We start from the raw sequence: 23,898 nt of genomic DNA, 5'->3' as shown, positions 1-23,898 counted from the left end.
CAACCCAATAAATCAGAAATAGCAACAAATTAATCAAATAATATGATTTGCTATGTTTAACATAGAAAGAGACAAAATAAAAAACAAGGGTGCATGGAACAATTAAACTGGAAAGAGTTGAGCTAATGAAAAATTGCTAATATGGTTTCTCTATCACCATTTTAGGAACTAAAAGATATATGATTTTATCCACTGATAATATTTTACTCATTTGCATTGAGATGTAATATATTCCTATTAACTTCAAGAGGAAACAACATGGCTGCCTTTGTTTGACTCTTTTATTCATTCCCATGAATGTTTGATCATTTCCACTTCTAAATAGAATAGTATTAAATCTTCCTCTAAAATTTCATTTTATTATTTCCACTTCACAATGAATTTGGATTTTCTGTATTTGGTGGTGGTGGTGTTTTCAAGGAAATACAGTTATATAATCTCCTATTTTAAAAACAGTACCACGAATAACAATACTTGATTTTTTTCAGTAAAAGAGTTCCACTGCAAGAGATAGGTAATTCACTGCAGAAGACTCACTAAGACATTTTTAAAAAAATTCAAGGATTAATGCCAATCAAATCAAATCAAATCTTTATTATAAACATCAACCAGCATGAGAGACCAATGCAAAGTAAAACTGTATTCTTAAAGACATTCGTATTTATATTCATACTTTTAAAAGTTAAACGTTATTTTGGTTATTATGTCTGAAAGCACTTCCTACAACTTTTATTTAACTGGGATATCTTAAATTAAATATAAAAATCTTATTGTAATATTGAAATATTTACATGTTTATTTTTACTTCTCTTAATACTTCTATATCAATGCCATAATGGTTGGCTATTCCCTGAAACTGAGGGAAAGTCTGTGAATTTAAGGTTAGAGTTGCCTTCTGTATGTGGTACTGAACTCATTGAAACAAGGACATACTGTAACAACAATGGTGATTTCTCAGAATATTGGCAATCCATATGTATCTCTAATGCAGTGTTTCCCAACCTTGGCAACTTGAAGATATCTGGACTTCAACTCCCAGAATTCCCCAGCCAGCATTCGCTGGCTGGGGAATTCTAGGAGTTGAAGTCCAGATATCTTCAAGTTGCCAAGGTTAGGAAACACTGATCTAATGGATTTAAAATCAGATTAATTTTACAGTTATAATATATACAGAAATATATCAAAAACTTTATAACAGATTATCTAGATCACAGGTGTCAATCTCAATGGGGTGCTTAGATCTGGCCCATGGGGCTACCCTGGAAACAGTGAAGGACTGGCCAGCGGTGCCTTTGCCAACGAAAATGGAGCTTGGGAGGGCTTGCACGGATTTTCCCGAGCTGTTTTTGCTGACAGAGGGTTGTAGGATGCTGTCGCAGCTGAAAATGGAGCTCAAGAGCCCGTTTTCTCTGGCAAAGCACTTGGACCACACAGGCACCCTCAAGACACTGAGTTGGCCATACTCACCCTGACCACATTTACTCTGTTGCCCCACAAGGTCAAACACAACCCTGATACAGCCTCAATGAAATCGTTTGACATTCCTAAGCTAGATATTGCCACGTTTAGTTAAAACAATCTTGAAAATTCCAGTTATATTCCACAAGGATATTGTGAGCATTATGATTAATTGTTGTTCTTTTCCTTAACTTGAAAATCTAACAGGTTTTTTACTTGCCATGATTAATCAAGAAAGGTTTGCATTCTTAGATTATCTCAGCTATACAATACACAGTTGGAAGCATCACGGACAGAAACTTTGAGATTATGGGGCAACATTCTGCAGAATACATCTAGTTCAAAGTTCAGTTAGCAGTCATAGCCAGTTCAGCAGAATAACTTTTATTATGCAGCAATTCAATATGCAGGATCCAAAATTATGGCGATTACCTACAGTATATAAAGGTCTTTATGGTTCGGGTCTTCATTAAGCAAGTAATCTTTTCTCCAATCAGAGTCTCTGCATCTAATATGTCTTTTCTGGAGACACAGCTTGTAACTATGTCAATTCCCAAGGAAAATACTCTGAAATAGGCTTTCCTGTTGGTACTACAACACTACAGAATATGTTATTTTTAAACATTTCTTCATGTCCGTCTCTTCATAACTTATACAGAATATATACCGGTATGTTTATACAAAATATGCACTTCCCTAAAATCAAAATAGTTCTCTGACGTTGTTTTGGAAAGAGATAAAGACTATCCTTTTCATCAAATGTATGGAACTAAGTTTATTGATGGAGATATTGTTACAGTGTATCTATCTATATCTGTCCCCTCCATTCGTTGTAGGAATGCTTAAATTCTTCCTGTTTAAATGGATGAGAAGGAAAAGACAACATTCCTTCATTTATTTCCCTCAAAACACCCTCCAGATGTTTTTAGCATCTGCAAATCACAATAATAAGTTTAAAAACATTACATTGGATTATGATAAATTTGAAGAGTTATATGTTGATTTTTGGTTGATTCTCTATCACCACAATCATTAAATCTGGACAGTTATGTTGTTGTACCTTTGTGAACTATGAATATTCTGTTATTTGGATGGCATAATTGTTTTTGAAGTTTTACAAAACCAGATGAATTACATAGATGCACGAAGCAGGATAGTAACAGATTGAAAGCACTATGATCACAATGAAATCTGAAACATCAGTTAATTGATTAATTATGACTATTCACAAGTAGTACTGACATAAGCATCATGACAAGGAAAACCAACAAATCTTAATTTATTAAAAACATCCATCTCCTGTTTCTTATTTGTCACAAGTGACTATTTTATAAACTTGCTTAAAACAATAACATTCTGTACTGTAGCAATACAATATAAAGGTAAGAAAAGAGGGCAAATTGGGGAAGAAAGTCTCAATGCAAGGAAGCCTTGTACAAGTAGAATCCTTACACTCTTCCTGACAGACTAATAATGCTTTGAAACACCAAAAATTCGTTATTTGAAAATTAGTTATTCATCAGTAGGCAAAGTACTATAATCAAAATGTGGGCTTTATAGAGTTTTGCTATAATAATAATAATAATAATAATAATTATTATTATTATTATTATTATTATTATTATTATTTATTGGATTTGTATGCTGCCACTCTCCGCAGACTCGGGGAGGCTAACAACAATAATAAACACAACATGTACAATCCAATAATAAAAAACAACTAAAAACCCCTATTATAAAACCAAACATACACACAAACATACCATGCATAACTTGTAATGGCCTAGGGGGAAGGAATATGTCAACTCCCCCATGCCTGGCGGTAGAAATGAGTCTTGAGTAGTTTACGAAAGACAGGGAGGGTGGGGGCAGTTCTAATCTCCGGGGGGAGTTGGTTCCAGAGGGCCGGGGCCACCACAGAGAAGGCTCTTCCCCTGGGGCCCGCCAAACAACATTGTTTAGTCGACGGGACCCGGAGAAGGCCAACTCTGTGGGACCTTATCGGTCGCTGGGATTCGTGCGGTAGCAGGCGGTTCCGGAGGTAATCTGGTCCAATGCCATTATATAAAAACCAATCATACATACAGACATACCATGCATAAAATTGTAAAGGCCTAGGGGCAAAGTGTATCTCAGTTCCCCCATGCCTGGCGGCAGAGGTGGGTTTTAAGCAGCTTACAAAAGGCAAGGAGGGTGGGGGAAATTCTAATCTCTGTGGGGAGTTGGTTCCAGAGGGCCGGGGCCGCCACAGAGAAGGCTCTTCCCCTGGGTCCCGCCAAGCGACATTGTTTGACGGGACCCAGAGAAGACCCACTCTGTGGGACCTAACTGGTCGCTGGGATTCGTGCAGCAGAAGGCAGTCCCTGAGGTAATCCGGTCCGGTGCCATGAAGAGTTTTATAGGTCATAACCAACACTTTGAATTGTGACCGGAAACTGATCGGCAGCCAATGCAAGCCACGGAGTGTTAAGAATTACTTCTTGTACAGTTTTATTCTTTTATTCAATTGTGTCCCTTTCCCTGGACAAGTTCCTGCAGTTTTCTAGGCAAGGTTTTTCAGAGGTGGTTTGCCACTGCCTCCTTCCTAAGGCTGAGAGAAAATGCTGCCCAAGGTCACCTAGGCGGAACTAGAACGCACGGTTTCTCAGTTTCTGACCTGATGCTTTAACCGCTACATCAAATTTCTAGTGCACTTCACTTCTAGTACAGTATTTGTAAATGCAATTAAGCAGTGTACTATGATTGTAAAATGCTAGAAAATCTCAAATCAAAGCTCCTACAAAGAGTTACAATCAAAACTTCTAATATCTAAGTATCTGCAGTCAGCATCAGGACCATATATTATGAACATACTGTATATGTATTTCATCTAGACAGGAAAGTTCATGCCCACGTGTGCCAAGTGTACATAATTCAATTACATATTTATCTTATATTAAGCAAGTATAATTACAATTACAAATTGTACAAACAAAATTACATTAATAAAATTTAATAAATATTTCCAACATTATTGCTAAAATAGATTTGGAAATTTGAAGATTTGAAATTTGAAATTTGAAGAAATTAGAGCACCCAGGAAATTTGAGCAGTAAGTAGGACACACAACTTTTTTTATTATTAAAAAATGAATAAAAAGTCCTGAAAAGAATGGTGTTTGAGTGGTAAAATAATGAAAATAATGATCAATTTTCTGAAGTTACAATTATTTTGTAACTATGGTTTTTACTGCTGCCCCATTTTGATAGTCAGTTTTAGTATTATTTGGGAATACAGTAGTACCTGTAGATACGAGCTGCTCCACATGCGAGTATTCCAAGTTACGAGCCGCGACGCGAGCGAAATTTCTGTTCGACACCCAAGCTCAAATTCGGGATACGAGCCGAGCTTCCACTAGGTGGCGCAAGAATCTCCTTGCGTCTGGTTATCTAGGCGCGAAAAACAAAGTCTAAAGGCATTCGTTCGAGATGCGAGTTGATCGACTTATGAGCTTGGGTCTGGAACGAATTAAACTCGTATGTCGAGGTACCACTGTATGTTTCATATAGTCAAGTGGAGTCTGGAATTTTTTTACAACCAGTTCTGTGAGTGTGACTTATTTTGTGGGCATGAGTTCATGGTCATGTGACTGGGTGGGCTTGGCTAGGTGGTCACGATCCTAGTTACCGCTACAAGAATTCCTGCACCTTTTGCAATTCCCCCAAAGGATTAAAGGTGATTCCATACAGCTCTGAACCCTTAAGGCAAACCAAATACAAGTGGCCTTTGCTTAATGGCAGGTTGCTTAGCAAGTGTTCAAATTTATAACTGACCTCCCCAGAGCTACATTACCTATTTTTGGAGTTTTGACCGCTATATGCACACACACATACACGAACCTTTATGGCCAGTTACAACATTCCACACAGTCATATGACTGAGGTTTTCTATGTTTTTTGCCAGTTCTCAACAATTCCTTCTGATTTCTGGTTAAAAAATGCTCATTGAGGAAAATGATTTTGTTTAACAACCAATGTTTGCTTAACAACCACAATTTTCACTTAACGACCATGATATTTACCTAACCCAGGCATCTGCAGCCTTAAACACTCAAAGAGCAATTTTTCTGTTTTCTTTTAAGCAGGTATCTCTCTGTGTGTCTTTCTCCCTCTCTTTCTCTCATCTTTCACTCTATTATCTCCTCTCACTCATCTCTTTCATATCTTTCTCCCCCCTTTCTCATTTCGCTCTCCTTCTCTCTCATCTCTTTCTCCTTCTTTCTCATATTTCTCTTTCATCTCTCTCATTCTCTCCCTCCATCATTTTTTCATTTCTTTCTCTTTTTCTCTTTTCCTTCCCTTTCCTCTCTCTCATCTCTTTCGCATGCACATGCATACACACAAGCATGTACGTACATACACCCTCCTGCACCAGGATCACGGCAGTGGGGACAACGGCAACTCCTCTCGTTGCCACCACTGTGGAGTGAGGTGAGTAGCTGGCTGTGTTGCGCAGGAGAGGTTGATCTCTTCCTTCTGCATTCGGCGGCTACAGTGGCTGTTCCTCCCTGTGCTGACACAAAGGGGTGTCAGTTGACACTGAGCTGCGCGCAAAGAAGCAGAATTGCAAAATGCGGCCAGTTGCGCCAGTGCAGAGAAAATGTTAGGGGCATTTCAGCTGTTCAGCTCTGTGTAGGATTGTGTCTTCTTGGGGCAGAGAGCAGGCTGTGTGAGGAGGGAGAGGGAGAAGAGGGCAGTGGTGCCTGCTATCATTGAGGGGACAGTTCCACACAGAAACGGGAGCACACAGAAATGCCTCCCCCGTCTCCCTCTTGGCTGCTGGGCAATGTCATGGGAAGGAAATGGCAGATTTAGCAAGGGAATAAAAATTGATTTTGTAGCTTCCCTTTGGCTAGCGCCCAGAGAAGGGGTTACTCAATATTCCCCCCTCTCCCCAGGAGAGGCCAATCTTTCCACAGGGTGGCCCCTTGGTGGTCCTTGACCCTTGGTGGAAACGCAACTGCTGCTATAGGGCTGAGAGTGCTGCATTGCCACTTGCTCTTGCCTCCTCCTTCTCTTTCTTTGGGTTGGCCCAAAATCACCCAAGTCAGTGCCTAAGGTGTGCTAAACCCCATTCCACGTCTTCCAAAGCAATCTGCCATGGCTTGAGGTGAGGTCACGGCAGACACAGCAAACCAACACCACTCCGTTTATGGTTCTAACAAGATGGACTGACTCCCCGACCAAGGCTCAAAACAACAATGTGGAGAGAAACATGGTTTTGGAAGACAGCTTCATGTGGCGCATCAGACACTTCCTGGTAAGTCCAGAAAGTGCTGTGCCAGAGAGAAACAGTATTCAACTGTTGGGGACAGTGGGGAGGCTGCAGCAAGCTCTGAGGATGGGTCAGGGGGCCTACTGCAACCACGACTTACGTCTAGGCAGGAGGAGGCAGCACATGGGAACTGGGAAGGTAGCTTAGGCGGTGAGGAGTGGGTGGGTGATTAGTTGGGGCGGCTGGATGGGCGGCAGGCGGACAGTGCAAAGTAGCAAGCAACAACCAGTTCGGGAGTATGGCTAACCAGAGGTTGTTAGCAGTTTGGCAACCCAGGGTGCCACAGTACTACCAGTTCTATAGAACCAGTCCGAACCAACTTTTGGTGCCCTATTTATCCCTATGGTAGAAGAGACCTTAAAGGAAATTAAATGGGGTAGAAAGAATATACTTGATTTTACTTTTCTGTAGGGTATCCTCCAGGAAGATTTAAAACATATTAATCTCTGAAACTTCTAATACTTCATAGAGAAGTGCTCAAAACGAGTCCAAGCATATTTTTTGGTAAAATGTATGAACTGTACTGAGAATATAATTCTACAATTTTGGGGTTAGGGACCAAGACTGAAAAAGTCCAGCTTTCTAAAACCATTCTTCCTATTCACAGAATTTAATTGATATGGATGAAATAAATCTGCATTCCAGATAATCAGTGCCTTCACCTTCAAGTGAAGTGCTAATTGCTCTGACAAACTATGTCTTCACCTTCTAGATGATTTGGAGAGGAAAAGCAACACACCTTTTCATTTTAACCGATTAGCCAACTAATTGTAAATGCTTTTCTCTCACACAACATGCTTTAAATAGTACATACTTCTGATCAGTAAACTCTTATTCAACATGCAAAAAAATTCAGATCATGATCCCGGGAAATAGATTTACCAATTTTCCACAGAAATATTACATACACAAAATAAAGTTAAACTCAATTTCTTTAACTTCTTGACAATACTACAACAATTCATTTTTCCTTTTTCCATACTTCCATAATGTCTAGTCCCAATTTATCATTTGGAACTATTTCGCTGACATTCACATGGATAGAAAAGAGATGTGCAAATTAAAAACTGAAAACATAGATTAACTTTAGTGGGTACAAAGAAATCATACAAACACAATATGGTTTGTTAATCCACTGAAGCTGCTCATGCACTAAAACAGCGGTCCCCAACCTTTTTGTAACCAAGGACCAGTTTCAAGGAAGACAATTTTTCCATGGATTGGGGATGTATGGGTTAGTTTTGGTTTCACTAACTTGCATGCTACTCATCTTCACCTATGCAGCTACTCATCTTCACCTGTGTTCCTAACAAGCCACAGACCGGTACCAATACTGGCCTGAGAGTTGGGAACCCCTGGGCTGAAATAACTTGGGCTGCATTTCCTGAATAGGAGTACTTAACACACACACAAACTCTGACCTGTACAAGGTTAAAAAAAAAAAAATCAAAACTATGGTGTGATTCATTCTGCAGGCAAAATAAGGACACCTGAAAAAAAATGTCAGGCATTATAATCCCCACTGTCTCCTTGCCTATTTACCACATCAATCCCAAAAGTATGGAACAAACTCTCCTCTGTCTATTCATCAGAAATAAATTGGAATACAAGCAAAAATAAATTCATTTAATATCTTTGCTCTGAAAATTAGTAGTGAACAGTGTGACAATGGGGTAAATGGAATCTGTCGCTAAAAAAGCTTTAAATTGAGGGCCTCCTCTCACCTTGATTCCTGAAGGAAAAGTGAGAACTCTGCACTCAAGTCACTTAAGACCTAGTCATATGCCTGGATTACTGCAATGTGCTCTACATGGGGCTACTCTTGAAGAGTATCTGAAGCTTCAGCTGGAGTAGAACAGAGCTGTTCAGGCAGTCTTAGGACTTCTAATGCGACCCATATTACACTACTGTACTATGAGTTGCACTGCCTAGATCTCATCTTAACAAATGTTTTGAATAATTTTTGTTAAATTACCTTTACAAGACAATTTGATACTTCTGAGTCTCAAAATCTATATTGAAGTCAAAACATTTTATTATTTATTTATTTACTTATTTGTTCATTTATTTGATTGATTGATTGATTGATTGATTGATTTCTATGCTGTCCTTCTCAACCGACTCAGGGAGGCTTACAACAGAAATAAATACAAATATAAAACATGTAAGAAACCTAATATTAAAAAATTCTAAAAATTCTAAAATCTTATTTTTCTAAGAAACAATTATCCACATTCATCCAATTAAATTAACCATTGATGACATCAGCTGGAGTTAACACTCATGGTCCTCAAGCCTGGCGGTATAAGTAAGTCTTAAGATTCTTGCGAAAGGTGAGGAGGGTAGGAGTTGCACAAATCTCTGGAGGGATTTGGTTTCAAAGGGCTAGAGCCACCAGAGAAGGCTCTTCCCCCAGGCCCACCAGACGACATTGCCTGGCTGACAGGACCTGGAGAAGGCGGACTCAGTAGGACCTGACCGATCGCTGGGGGGCTGGAAGACGGTCCCGTAGGTGATCAGGTCCTAAGCCATGTAGGGCTTTATAGATCATAACCAACACTTTGAATTGCATCCGGAGATCAATAGGCAACTAATGTAGCTTGCAGAGTGATCGCGAGATGTGGGCAGACCTTGGAAGACCCATAACAGCTCGCATAGCTGCATTTTGCACTATTTGTCATCTCCGAACGTTCTTCAAAGGTAGCTCCATGTAGAGAGCATTGCAGTAGTTGAGCCTCGAGGTAATGAGGCCGTGAGTGACTGTGAGAAGTGGCTCCTGTCCAAATAGTTTGTTACATATTCCACATATAAATATGCTAATTTCAGTTGAATTTTTAAATTTGAAGTTTCTTTACTGTAAACTACACCATTAACTGAACCTCTGATTTTCCTCTAACTCATGCTACTATTCCAAATCAAAAATAAGTGGTAGCATAATCTAATAACCCAGGATCTAATATGTCTCCCTGGAGGTACATATTTCCTATTACATCTTGAGAAATCTATTACTGGTTCCCAAAAACCCAATGCGGGGTGTGATGCAAAATAGTTCCTCATTTAATTTTGCCATGGGGCCGCATGAGAAATTAGGGCATTTAATTTTGCCATGGGGCTGCATGAGAAATTAGGATGGTTTTAGAGGGCTGGACTAATATAATTAATTCAGTTCTACCCAATACTGTAAAGACCCAGAGCCTGGCCTAACCTAAACACCCAGACCCACTCTACTGACCCCTAATTGTTTGCTTTACGGCAACACAGTGCACCACAATCACTGTGCTGGAGTGTTTGCGTGGTTTCTGTGCTCGGATAGGAGGTCGGGGTCCACTCCAGTGCGAGGATGAAAGAGCTCACTGTGTCTGCCGGGATTCCTCCGGGTCCTGCTTTTCTCATGATTCATCAGGAAAGCAAGAACCGGAGGAGTCCCGGCAGACGTGGTGAGCTCTTTCCTCCTCACACTGGAGCGGACCCCAACCTCCGCAGACCGGTCACAGATAGTGGGTGGGCCGGTCACAGACAGCGGGCAGGCCGCACTTTGCCAGGTCTGCTCTAATAGTATTTGTAAAATAGCTTAACTAGCCAGTCACATCAGATGAATACGATTATATGCACCAGTCACACTCATTTCCAAAAGCAGAAATAAAAGTATTCAGGTAGGTCCATGGTCAAGAATTCAGGTCAATTTAAGTTTCTGTTCTTCAAATAAAAAATATTAGCATCGTATCATATCATCCAGTTTCTAACATTCTATAATTCCTCAAAGTCTAAAAAGATTCTTTCAGAGGATTCTCTCAGGAATCAGAAGTGGCTTCAGAAAACATACCCCAAGCTACTTTTTAATTACTTTTTGCAAAGATGTATAAATGAAAGTCACCTTTTTAATTCTTGTCCCATAATTGTTGCTTCATTTGGGTTAGTGGTCTTTACTTTATACTGCTTTGCCAACATTTTTGATAGTGTATTATAGATAGCTTTCAGCTTCTACTAGTTTTAGAATTATTTGCAGTTGTGGAAGTTTCTCCCCAGGAATAAAGGAACTTTACTATGTGCTCCGTGTTAGGGGTGTCAAACTGGCGGCTCGCAGGCCGGATGTGTCATGCACATACCACGCTTACTCCAGCTCTGCCAAGGAAGGAAACACAGCACTATGACGCCGCAAGTTTGAAATCTGTGCCCAATGTGATCATATACTATTCAGAGTTCAAGCAAGTTTAAAATTATGTGGGGAATTTGGTATATATATATTTGTTATATGTATTCATAATTGCTTGCAATCCTGGGGTGGGAAGATGCAGTAAAAAACATATTTTCTCCTTTAGCTTTCTTTTTTACAGCTTTTCTCTGATAAAAACTTTGAGCAAAATCAACATCTCTGTGTGTGCCTATATGTGTTTAAAAGTATGATAAATCATCTTGACATTGGTATATAAAAATCTTGGGTTCATTCTTCTCGAACTGTGACAGTGATAAGAGAATATCAGAATAACAAAGTTAGAAGATACCATGAAGGTCTTCTAGTCCAATCCCCCATTCAAGCAGGACATACTATACCATTCAGACAAATGGTGATCAGTCTCTTATTAAAAACCTCTAGGAATGAAAGCATTCGTTCCACTAATTGTTTTCATTCTCAGGAAATTTCTCCTTAATTCTAGGTTGGATCTCTCCTTAATAAGTTTCCATCCATTATTTCTTGTCCTGCTTTCAGTGCTTTGGAAAATAGGTTGATCCCTTTTTTGTGACATCTTTGTGATCATTTGGGACATCTGAATATTATAGGTGGCTTAATTTTTCAAAAGCCGTATCACCAAACACTGTTACTAGAGAGGGCATAAATGTCCTTGAAGGACAATGGAAAGATCAGTTACCAAGACAACGGTCACAGAAGCATTAAACCTATTCCAAAAACTAACTTGAGAAAATGTCTCAGGCAGGTCCCTCTTTAATTTTCACAAAGATAAAGTTTGGAAGGGGGAAATATACTACTACAGTACTTGCAAACTTCTGCAACAATAGCGATTTCAATGAAAATAATTTTAGATATATATGGCATTAGTTTGTTAGTCTGATTTGCTCTTTAGGGCTGAGAGCTACAGGTTTTACCTTGCCTCATGCCTCAACCTTCTTTTATGATCTTACTTGGGCATGTTAAATCTTCTCTGATAAAACACATATGCAGAGTATGAGGGATAGAATACACTACTTCAACAAATATAATACCTCAAGAAACTCCTATTCATTAAAAGTTACACATTGGGTTTTATCTCAAAGAAAGGTTTTTAAAGTTTAAAGTACTCAGAAATCAGAAGCCATGCTTATCACAGTGCATTTATTACCATGATTATTATTACCATAATTCATCATTCTAGAAATGTTGGCTTTCTAGCAATAGATATTGCACTAATTCATATGTTTGACGTTAAACCTAAAGCCTCAAAAACTCTTCAGTGGTATGACACACAAACCAGGATCTCTGGCTTGATGCCTGGCTATGACTTGGAACCCATAATCTATTCTTGGCTTTTGATTTGTGACTTCTTAAGAAGAGAAAAGCCAGGAAAGTAAGTTTACATCATAATAAACAAATTATGAAAGAATTGAGCAGCTTACCATTACATACTTAATATGTAATGGCAATACATGGAGAAGTCTATTTTCAATATTTCTTGAACAGCGGCCTCCAACATTTTGAGTAGCAGAGACTGTTCCATGGGGGGGGGGGATTCCACAAACCGGAGGTGGGGTCAACATGTTTTTCTGCGCTACGTGGATTCTGCACATGCTACCTAGATACCACACATGAAGCTTCAGTCATTAGTGCAGCCTGGTGTTTAGTAGGCTGTGGACCAGTACTGGTCCATGGACTGGTGATTGGGAACCTGTTCTAGAAGACATCTTACTAAATAGACTGCCTATGAATATTTATGTTTTCTATAAATATCCCTTATTTCTACCTGTTTCTTTTATTGTCATCATCTACTGCTTCAGTTCTACATATCAGTCACACTTTAGGTATCACTTTTTCCTTCACTCATCCATTTTATTTTTCAACTACTGTACAAATGTGTTTTGTTCTCTATTTTTCCCCATTATATATTTATTTTTATCTTGAATTTATCTTTTTATTCATTTGACATTTTACAGCATAATTATATACTTGTTCTAACCTATAGGACACTTACAAAATACACAGGATCTTTAATGCTGAATATTTGAAAACACTTTTAAAAGGCTTCAGTCTATATATTTGAATAACCACATCAGGGAACAGAAACAAAAAGTAGCCCTCACCTGCCATCAAAAACAAATTCAACAAACACCTGTAGTAATCTGTGTCATATTCAGAGAGGGAAAAAAGTACCAATGCTGGCTAGGACAGAGATATCTGTCAAAATTGTGAAAACCGCATCAGTCGCCTCTCAAAGTTTAAGTTAGTTCATAAGGGGCAAAATGCAATAGAGAATATTTTTGCCCTCCCTGTAATTTCTACCTTCTCTTTCTATTTAATGCCATACATTTTAGTGTGCTAAAGTAGTGCTATATACTTGGGCCCAAAATGTATGTTGCTAAGTGACCATTTTGTTAAATAGGTTTTGCCCCATTTTATGACTTTCCTTGCTACATTTATTAAATGAATCTGGCTTCCCCATTAACTTTGCTTGTCAGGAGAACACATGAGTCTAGGTTAGGACAGTACAACTGTCATAAATATGAATCAGTTGCCAAACATCTGGATTTTGATCATGTGACCATGCGGATTAAGCAATGGTCATAAGTGTGAAAAATAGTCATGTCATTTTTTCAGTGCCAAAAATCAAAATAGAAAATACAATCTCATTATTTTGATAACTATTTGATCAGTACCTAAAGGATAGTACTAGTTCAATTTACCAACTTATCTGAAACTAGTTAAAGATAATCTAATGCAAGCTATATTATATATTAGTAGTACACATTTTTGAAACCTATTTAAAATGAAATTTCCAGGTCCATTTTAAATTTTAAATATATTTTCTTAGCTTTCCTGACAAAGAGAACAGACCTTACTTTATGCTTCCAAAAATCTATCATATATAGATTAATTAGGAGCCCAGATTTTGCCAGACAATTTGGACATGTTGGCCAAATTTACAGAAGCTAACTGTCTTTTGCATTCACAATGTTATTTTAGCCAAACAACCAATGTGGATACGTTGGCAAGACAATATAGAAACGAAAATAGTTTAAACATACTAACATCCTAGTTTGGGGCATCCAGTCAAGCTACGCAAAGAGGTGTTTTTGTCCCGTGCATACTCCCAAATGTGGAAGTAGAATCAGAAACTGGATCTGGAAAAAAGGGTAAACAGCATGTTAGTTAAATTCACAGATGGCACTACTTGGGTATGGCTACAAACATTAGCAAGAACAAAAATACAAATGGATTTTGGAAGACATGAAAGAAAATGCATATTTCACAAACATGACAATGATATGTAATCAGAGTTCAACCGACAGGGAAAATGCTCCCTAAAAATCCTAATACATGAAGAGCAACGAGAGATCAGAAAACTGCACGAGTAGAAATGTTTAATTTCTGAGCCACAATAAAATCACTCTCGTCTCACTACACTCAGTAAAATTAACAATGCACACTTTCTATAGAAACCTTCATTCACTTCCATACACATGGTCCTTGTACTGTAGTTACAGAACCTTTAAAAGGGCGAAACTGCATTATCTCAGAAAGATGCAGTAGGCTAGCTTTTAGGAAGCAAAACTTGCACACTCTTATTAAGGTATTTAGTTTCCTACCTAAATTTCCAGCTATATGGTAAAGACAGGTTTTTCTACACTGATTTTATTTACATCAAGTGTAAAAACTTAGGCCCAGAATTTTCAAAAGAAAAACACATTTTAGGCTTTTTTGTCAGAATAAACTGTTTTAATGGAAACAGTTCAACAATAAATACTTCCAAAATAAGACTGGAGGTTCACTTGATTTTCCATGAAAAATAGTTTAGCAATTCTTCTTTGTCTGTTTCATCAGAAATACCTCTGACTACCTTGGTTTCAAACAAATAGCAGAATTCAATTATATGAATTTGAATCAATGGTGGCATTTTAAATATTATTCTGGTTAACACGTATAGTTCATCTCATCACAAAAGACAATAAACCACTATAGCATAGATGGCTTTACGTATTTCTTCTCATACAGTTTTCAGCACACTATTAAAAACAACCCAGGAAAATAATGTGCAACAGATAGCAAGCTTCAACAACTATAATCTGTCTCAAAAATAAATGTTTTTTGATCAACAACCAATTACCATATTTTTCAGACTATAAGACGCACCAAGATTTCAAAGAATTAAAGAAGAAAGAAGAGATTTCTGCTCTTCCTAGCAGGAGCACTCCCAAAGCCTCTGCACACCCCATTTTTGCAAAAAATTGGTCTGTTTTTGGCAAAAATGGGACAGGCAAGGCAAAGTTTGGGGAGGCCAAAAAATGGCTGTATTCAGTACATAAGGTGCACCAACATTTCCACTTCTGATAGACTTATTCTCAATCATTTTGAAAATCCATTTTTATTCAGAATCTATAAAGAATTATTAGTTTACAATTATGTCTAGGATCTTTACAGTTTGCTTATACAACACATAACCGCTCCCCCACTCAAATATCTTATATCATAATATTCAGAAGGATTGGAATTCAAACCTTCACCACTAAAATGTCTTATCAGTGTTCGGGGCTTTTCTGATTTAATTTAATGATATATTAAGAATTTTATGTTCAAATATATAAATACAGAAACACACACACACACATTTCTTCAGAGAAAACTGCTAAAATCTATGGAAGGTAACAATATACTACAGAGTAAAATTTTAGAATATAAATACTAAGATCTGACAACATATTGATTATATGCCATCAAGACGGAATTGATTCATACTGGCCAGATAGATAAAAATGCTGAAACTACTTGATATAACATAGGCCAACTTCAAAGCTTAAATGATATTGTATTACTTCATACCATCTGACAGAATATTTTTGTTTAAACAAAGAAACATCTAACCATACAATGGGGGGGGGGAGGCAATATTGTCTATTTTTAGTAGGGGGATTTGTAAGACAGGATTTTCTTTCATTATCTATAGAAAATTCTGCATGACATTAAAATATTCAAGCAAGCTATTTATTCAGAACCATCCTTAATCTAAGGGTAACTTTGAGATAATTTATTATGTTTAGCAGAATGTGTGCGTGTCACGTATAAAAGACACATTCATATACACAGTGTAGCTTTTCCCTTTGAAACACATGCATGATGGAACCCAACCCTTTTCCCAATTACCATGTTTGCGCAAACTAAAGACAAAGACACTTTTAAATACATTGGTCACTTCACATTTTAAAAAATGTCAATGTATTTTTACATATACGTTGTTTCCTTAACTACAGTATATGTTCCTGAGTGCTTAAAATATACAACTACACATTTTATAAAATTTAAATTGCTTTAACATTTAACGTTTTACAAAACCATGAATATACTTGCAAGTTTGATGTTAAGAAATAAGGGAACTCTGCAAATAGAGTTCATGAAAATAACCGTTACTGAAGATAACAATTGCGTAAACATAATTGTTTTATGTTTGAGAAAAAATAGGTTATCAGCTGTCACACATTTTACATACTGAATTGTTATTGGTTAATAAAAATGCATCAACAGCAATACCACTTTCATTTTTTAGCTTCCTGTAAGCTATTTCTTTATCTTTAAAAAATCTCAGAATATAGCTTTTTTTAGTTAAGTCATTTCCTTCTCAATTATAAGACACATTTAATGTTTCTAAAGTCCACAGTCAAATCTCTGGAATATTTCTCTTAAGGTCTTAGGTTCACCATATAGTGTTTTTCTATAAATTATTACCAGTGAAAAAGACTTCTTATACTTTTTTTTACTACATGTCCCCCATTAGAACAGGCTACAATAGAATTTAAAAAGTTATTAAGTAGATCAGCACAACAGTCTTTTATAATCAAATCTTTAAGAGAGTTCTACCACAAGGTTTATAAAATTGCTTATCAGACATAAAGGAGGAAATGACTTTCTGCAAAAATTAAAAAAAATTCCTAATCTAACTGTTTGCCTAATGGCTCACTTTTGATCATCATAGATATACCACCTTGGATAATTGCAATAAAATACTCATTTGTCAAATACTTTTATCAATATATACAATCTTGAAGGAGTCTAATAAATTTATGCTCAATTTCAGAGATTTTGATCCTTTATTCAATTTTTATGACTTTCAGAGATTTGCTAGCTAAACAATGTACAACAAATTAATAACTTTGACATTTTTATGTACCTTCCTAGTTGTGTGTTCACCAACACAGTACTACCAGATGCCTGGCAAAGGAACATAGGGCGCTTAACATTAACCTCATTGTCACTCTTTTGCCAGAGGCCTTTCCTGAACTTCATCTGTCCTGTATAACTGAATACTTTTCTCTGAAGACAGGATTTGTTTCATCAGTATTCTTTTCCAAATCAGATAGTGCCAGCTCTTTCAACTTCTGCTACATTACCTATAAATATGATAAAATTATACTTATAAGCAAGACTAAAATATTCAGTTACAAATTCAATTATGTTTCTGAGATTATAAATTCAATCTACATAGCAAGATATATTATCACAATTATAGATTTTCATCTTGTGGTTTCAAAGTCTGAAGCTCAAATCTGGTAAGCTACTATATGTACAATAAAGAAGTACAGTACAGTGTTCCCTCGATTTTCGCGGGGGTTACGTTCCAAGACCTCCCGCGAAAGTCGATTTTCCGCGAAGTAGCAGTGCGAAAGTAAAAACACCATCTGCGCATGCACACCCTTTTTCCAAGGCCGCGCAAGGGCTTGAAGTTGGGGGCAGGGAGCGACGAAAGTGCGGAGGCCGGCAAAGATTGTTTTGAATGTCGGCTGCCCCTGGCCCCCCAGCACCTCCGGCCCCCTCGCCGCTACCGCCCACCCGCCCGATCCACCCCTCTCACCGGCTTTCTTGGGACACGGGTCCTCCTGCAGCAGCGCTGGCGGCTACGGCTTCTCATCCTCCTCATTCGGCCGGTAGCCGCTCTGAGCGCTTTGAGAATGCCTGCCTCGCCCCTCTCACAGTCCCTTAGCTGAGAGCGCTTTCGTCCCAGCTATCAGCGAGGGGGCTGCAGGATAGGCGGGGCAGGCGTTCTCATAGAGAGGGAGAGAGAGAGGGAGAAAGAGAGAGCAAGAGGGGGGAGAGTGGAAGGTAGAGAGAGAAAAAAATGATAGAAAAAGGGAGAAAAAAGAGAAATGAGAAAATGATTGAAGCAGAGAATGACAGGAAAGAAAGAGAAAGAGAGAGAGAGAAGTGACTCTTGTTGATGGCGTATGACGTCATTGGGTGGAAAAAAACCGTGGTATAGAAAAAAAAACGCGGAGTATTTTTTAATTAATTTTTTTTAAAACCGTGGTATAGCCGTTTCGCGAAGTTTGAACCCGCGAAAATTGAGGGAACACTGTATATACAATATTAGGTATTTTTTCTTCACCTGACACAAAATGACTACATGTTTGAACAGAAGAGCTACAAGAGATGGGGGAAAAACTCAAGATGAGCTCCAATATCTGCAAACAGGATAATCAAAAAAATTAAGTATTAAACGTACAATAATGGGTATTTATTAAGGATTCAGAAAGATATGAAAAGTGCCAAATGATTGAATGGAAATATTCATTAGAAATATTTAGAAAATATTTGTAAATACAGTACAATATAATCTTTACTTTAGAAAGTCATCTCAAATAAATTCTAAAATTCTCCTTGTACAATAGCTATTTATATGTTAGTATGCTAACTATAATAGGATTTTTTTCCATGAAAAAGTTATGACAGTTCATGAAAACGTTATGTAAATTTTAATCCCTGCATTCCAATGTTTATAAATGGCATATTTTATCTGAAACAAAATAATTATTTTCTCATTTGCTATAATATCCATACCAACATTTTTAAATTAAGGAAAAAATTCTGAAAGAGTTATTCCATTGCAATAGTTCTTATTTCACCTGATGAGGTCAGTTAGTATGCAACAAACAAATCAAAAATAATAACACAATCTTATTGATCGCAATCATATCCCCTTTATTATAATATAAAAGATAGATTTTGATAACTTGTTTTTTATTTGCAAATTCTCATTTCTATTTGTAGTCCTGACATACAGGCAAATATTAAGGAAATCATAATACAGTGGTACCTCTACTTAAGAACGCCTGTACTTAAGAACTTTTCTAGATAAGAATCGAGTGTTCAAGATTTTTTTGCCTCTTCTTAAGAACCATTTTCTACTTAAGAACCTGAGCCCGGAAAGACTTCCCAGGAAATTTGAGAGCGGCATGAAGGCCCGGCCAGTTTCCTGCTATTCCCCTTTTAATCCGGTCCATCTCGGGCTTTTCTGGGCTGCCAGCGGAGCCTTTCGGTGGCGCTTAAGGAGGCTTTGGCAGTCAAGAGCGAACGAAGCATTTTCCTTTCTCTAGACACTTGGACAGGGAATAAACCTCTGCCAGCGCCCGGAGAAAAGAAATGTTCCCTTTGCTCTGTGTAGCCGAAGAGTCACCACAGCGAAGGAAAGGCGCCGGCTACAAAGTGAGTGAGCAAGAGGAGAGGGGAGTCCTTCAGTATGGGAAGGAAGAGGCAGCAGCAGCCACTGTATGGGAGGCAATGTATGGGAGGCAGCCTCACGCTGGGTGTATTGGATGCGCGTGCTCCTCCTCACCACCTCAGAGTCCCTCTTTTTTTTTTTAAGCCTTAAAGTTTTGGATTTTTTAAAATTCCCCTCACCTCACCTTCTTCCTTCAGCAGCGACTCTCCTCCTCCTCCTCTTCTTCCTCCTCCTCCTCCCACCCAGATTCCGAGCTTTTATTTCTTTCCTAATGGGTTTGCACACATTATTTGCTTTTACATTGATTCATATGGGAAAAATTGCTTCTTCTTAAGAACGTTTCTACTTGAGAACCTGGTCACGGAACAAATTAAGTTCTTAAGTAGTGATACCACTGTACTTATTTCTAGTTTCTAAACAGCAAATAGCTTTTACTTTAAATGCATCTTGATAAAAGTAGAATAATTGATTTCTAAGCAAATAATATAATATTTAAAAGCTATTTCTGTATCCCAAATGAAAGCATACAAGTAATTTTTAAAACATGCAGGTATGCCTTTATATATTTCATAATGCTTAAGAATACAAGATCCATCATTTTACTTTAATGATTTTATATTACTCCAATTTAAACATACCATCTTCCTTCTATTTCCCATACTTGTTACCTACCCTGTACAATATGTAAATAATTTGTATGGAATCTAGTCTCTGAAGTAACAAAATTTCTTTTTTCAGTTCTGCTACCTAAGATCAACTAAGTAAACAGAACAGATAGTATTCTATACTATTAGGCTTTCCTTTTTCATAAATGAAAATGAAATTATATACACAATTGCTTCACTTCTATGAAATAAGGATCAGAAAACACCTTAATATATTCTAGTAATTTTATGAGAGCTGGTACATGAAGTAAACACCACCTCATAAAATGGATCTATGTGAAGTTCAAACTATTAGGTGCAATACTATCAAGATAAAATATCACTAACATAATTATACTTTGGACTGTCTAAAATGTTTTTGTACTTTACCTCCAAAAATAATCTGGATGACTAGGTGATTAACCTTCACAGTTTAGTAATTTCCTTCATATCTTTTGTTTACACAAGAGGGGGAAAGTACACCCAAATGGAAACTGGGGCTGCAAAGAAGGCAAGAGGAAAAGGAGTGAAGTATTTAGCATAATTTTCCCCCCAGAGTACATTAGGTTGCTAAAATAAAAAATAATCTCCAAAACAAGTTCAGCTTCTGGAGACTTCATGGATCCTATCCATGTAATTTTTATGGCAGCAATATGGAGCTGCCAATGTCTTCCAGGATAGCGTTTTGATTTCCAAGTCTAGCCTACAGTCTAGAAATCCCTGGTGGTCAGCATCTGAGCCTAAATAAGGTCAGCTAGATGTTACCATCTGCTCAGAAATTGACTGGTAAAATTACCCAAACTGCTTTATAGCTTCCTTTGAGCCTACAACTAACTTTAATAGTTCTATTTGAATTAAGAGACCATTATCAATACATCCAGAAAATCAGTTTAAGCCTCAAGCCCTATAAAACTAAAAGTACAATTCAACCTAAGAAATCTTTCAACTATTTGCCCTACAAATGTGCTGGATTACAAAACAAGGACAATACAGGCTAAATATAAGATCTATATTCAGTACATCTGGAGAACATCACAATAAAGAACACTAAATAATTTGTGAAAATAGATGAAGTGAGAGAATATATGTGTTAGATCAAGTGGTATAGGTAACAGCAAAATGATTAATCTCATAGTAAGATCCTATTAATCAGAGACTAATCTGTACAAACTCTATACACAAGAATCTTCTTAAAAGAAATGTATTAAATACATTTCATTTTTCAGGTGTTTTTTTAAACCAGCACTAAAATATATACCAAAAATAATTTTGCACTTTAAAAGAATATTAATTCTAAATTACTTTTATGGCATAACCTTAGTCAGATATGCTTACAGCTAACAATATATTATTACAAACTATGGGCTATTTGTGGTACAGTTAAATAAAATATTTTACTGAGCAATATACAGTACTAGTAGAACAAAAAGCAATTATTCCATGTTTTGAATTCAAATAATCAATATTTTGTATATAAAAAAAGTAGAGTAGAATTAAGAATAAATAAGTATATCACAACTGAATCATAAAAAGTATCATGATTGTTAAACTGAATTATGTTTGTGCTAAAATTTGGGGGTTTCAAAGTAAAAGAGCAGTAAATATTTTTATGATCACAGTAAATATATTCCAGCATATTTCCTTTAGTATTTAAGAAACAAGATGTTAGTTTCTACTACTCCTGTACAATATACAGTACTGGTATGCTTGATTTCTAAAACTCACTTACTTGGCAATAATGTCTCTAAAACAGTGAGTGTACTTCCAATAAGCATGCAAAAGATTACATTGTAAACTTAGAACTGGGAAGTTAAGTCCCCAGTTAATAACATTGTCTTAACTTGAAGAAAAACACATTACTCTTTAAGAAAATCAAGAGGATATACCCAGCATGAATTTAAAAAGACGTTTAGGATATAATCCTGTACTAATTTACCTTGGAAAAAGACTCACTGAACTCAGCCTGGCTTAATGCGGTGTACAACAGACTTGTGAACGATTGGAGGCACTGCTAATTACTGAAAGGCGCCTATATTTTTGATACATTTTGACATTCAATGCGAGGGTAAGCCTTGTTTCCTAAATTAGTGCATCCTTCATCTTTGTTTTCTTTCTAACAGCCGATTATGATTGCAATAGCAGCTACCTTTCCAGGAAAAGAAAAACCCCATGCACAGCACCAACTTTCAAATTGAAAAACAGCTTAAGACGCAGGATCTATTTTTTGACCAAATTCTAATTTAGATATTCCAAATACGAGTTTTGAGGACCATTATCTCTCTCCACCCTACCTACCCCCCTCAAAAAAAAATAAGTTAGCGCTCGTCTATAAAACTAGTGCTAAGAAAAGGCTACTCCTTAGATACGCATTATATACGGTACTTCGGCTGTCAAAAGGGAAAGGCAGGAGTAAGCGGGAGGAGGGGGAAAGGAAAGGAGGGGGTGGCCGTGGCGATCCGCTCGTTACAATCTGGGGGATGCGAGAGGGGCGTGGTCACCCCGAATGATTCCTCCTCACGATCATCCCCCCCCAGCCAAGAAGGGCAACTTTCTCCAAGTCGCTTCGCTTCTCCTCACGGAGGCGCCTCGCTCGCCGAGGGCTTAATCTCAACACTTCCTTCCTTCGCCCGTTCCGGCGGATACAGACCGGCCTTAACCCCCTTCCCCCAAACAAAGGGCCCTCTTCCTCTCCCCCCCCCAAAGGGGCGGGAGGCCAGGCCGGAGTGGGCGGGGCGGAGCCTAGGCCGCGGTTGCTCCGTGAGGCGCAACTGTGGGGGGGGAGAGCGCGCGAGGAGCGACCGAGTCGCGCGTGCGGGAGGGCGCGCGTGCAGGGCCAGCCGGCGGGCGGTTGAGCAGGTGGGAGGGGGGGCGGGCGGAAGGGTGCGGCGCGCGCTGTCCCCTCGCTGCAAAGGAAAGGGGGAAGGGGGGGGTCAAACAGCGGTCAGCCTCCCTTCTTCCTCCCCCCTCCCGGAGAGTCTTCCTCGCCTCCCCCCTTTGGTCCCTCACCCACACAGCGCAGCAGCCGGTGTCGCCACGAGTCGAGCTGGTGGCGGAAGCCGCGCCTCTCGATGGAGCACTTCTGCCGCCCGCACGGACTCGCCATCTTCTGGGGGAGGGGCCCCGAGTCACCGCCGGCACGCCTGCCCGCCTGCGTCACAGCGCGCGTCAACGCGCACGAGCCCCGCGCGGGAGAGGGCGGGGCGCAGCTCTTGCGAAGCGCCCGAATCCAAGGGGGCGGGCTGTTGCTTACATGGCAATCAATAGCCGGGATAAAAGCCTCTGTTGTTGACGGGTGTGGAATCTCTTCCTTAGCTTACAACCGCCCCCCGTCACCTCAGTCTCGCTCTTGGGAGCTCCGCCGAATTCGGGCAAGAGATGCGTTCTGGCCGGGCTTGGCCCACTGACAGGAGAGTTTAAAACTAGGAACGAACCTGTGCCGTAAACTAAGTATGAAGCAGCAATGTGCAGCAGCGGCTAAAAAAGCCCACACAATGTTAAGCTGCATCAACAGAGGGATACATTCCAAGACTAGGGAGGTATTAATACCACTCTGTAATGCCCTAGTACAGTGTTTCCCAACCTTGGCAACTTGAAGATATTTGGACTTCCAACTCCCAGAATTCCCCAGCCAGCATTCGCTGGCTGGGGAATTCTGGGAGTTGAAGTCCAAATATCTTCAAGTTGCCAAGGTTGGGAAACACTGCCCTAGACTAGGGGTCGGCAACTTTAAACATTCAGCCATTTGAACCCATTTCCCACCAAAAAAAAACCCGGGAGCCACAAAACATTTT

At 38.6% G+C, this 23,898-nt stretch overlaps 1 protein-coding gene across 12 annotated transcripts in view; it reads right to left on the bottom strand.

Moving 5' to 3' along the window:
- LCOR (ligand dependent nuclear receptor corepressor) overlaps positions 1-23,253 on the bottom strand; it is a 109,555-nt gene extending 86,302 nt beyond the window's left edge. For 2 of the 12 annotated variants that reach the window (XM_070752887.1, XM_070752893.1), the window contains exons 1-4: positions 23,114-23,200; positions 20,498-20,607; positions 17,139-17,358; positions 14,009-14,100 (exon numbers count right to left, since the gene is read on the bottom strand). Coding sequence is in view for 2 of the 12 variants with exons in the window: in XM_070752885.1 (XP_070608986.1) it covers positions 23,114-23,210 (97 nt within the window). In the remaining 10 variants the exon portion in view is untranslated. Of the gene's footprint in view, positions 1-14,008; positions 14,101-17,138; positions 17,359-20,497; positions 20,608-22,043; positions 22,118-23,113 lie in introns of those variants that run through there. The other 10 variants (XM_070752885.1, XM_070752892.1, XM_070752888.1 and 7 more) reach the window with 9 other exon arrangements.
- Positions 23,254-23,898: the final 645 nt, after the last annotated feature.

The sequence above is a fragment of the Erythrolamprus reginae genome, chromosome 5, assembly GCF_031021105.1.
Source record: "Erythrolamprus reginae isolate rEryReg1 chromosome 5, rEryReg1.hap1, whole genome shotgun sequence".
Classification (NCBI taxonomy): domain Eukaryota; kingdom Metazoa; phylum Chordata; class Lepidosauria; order Squamata; family Dipsadidae; genus Erythrolamprus; species Erythrolamprus reginae.
This window is presented reverse-complemented; position numbering and strand designations above follow the sequence as displayed.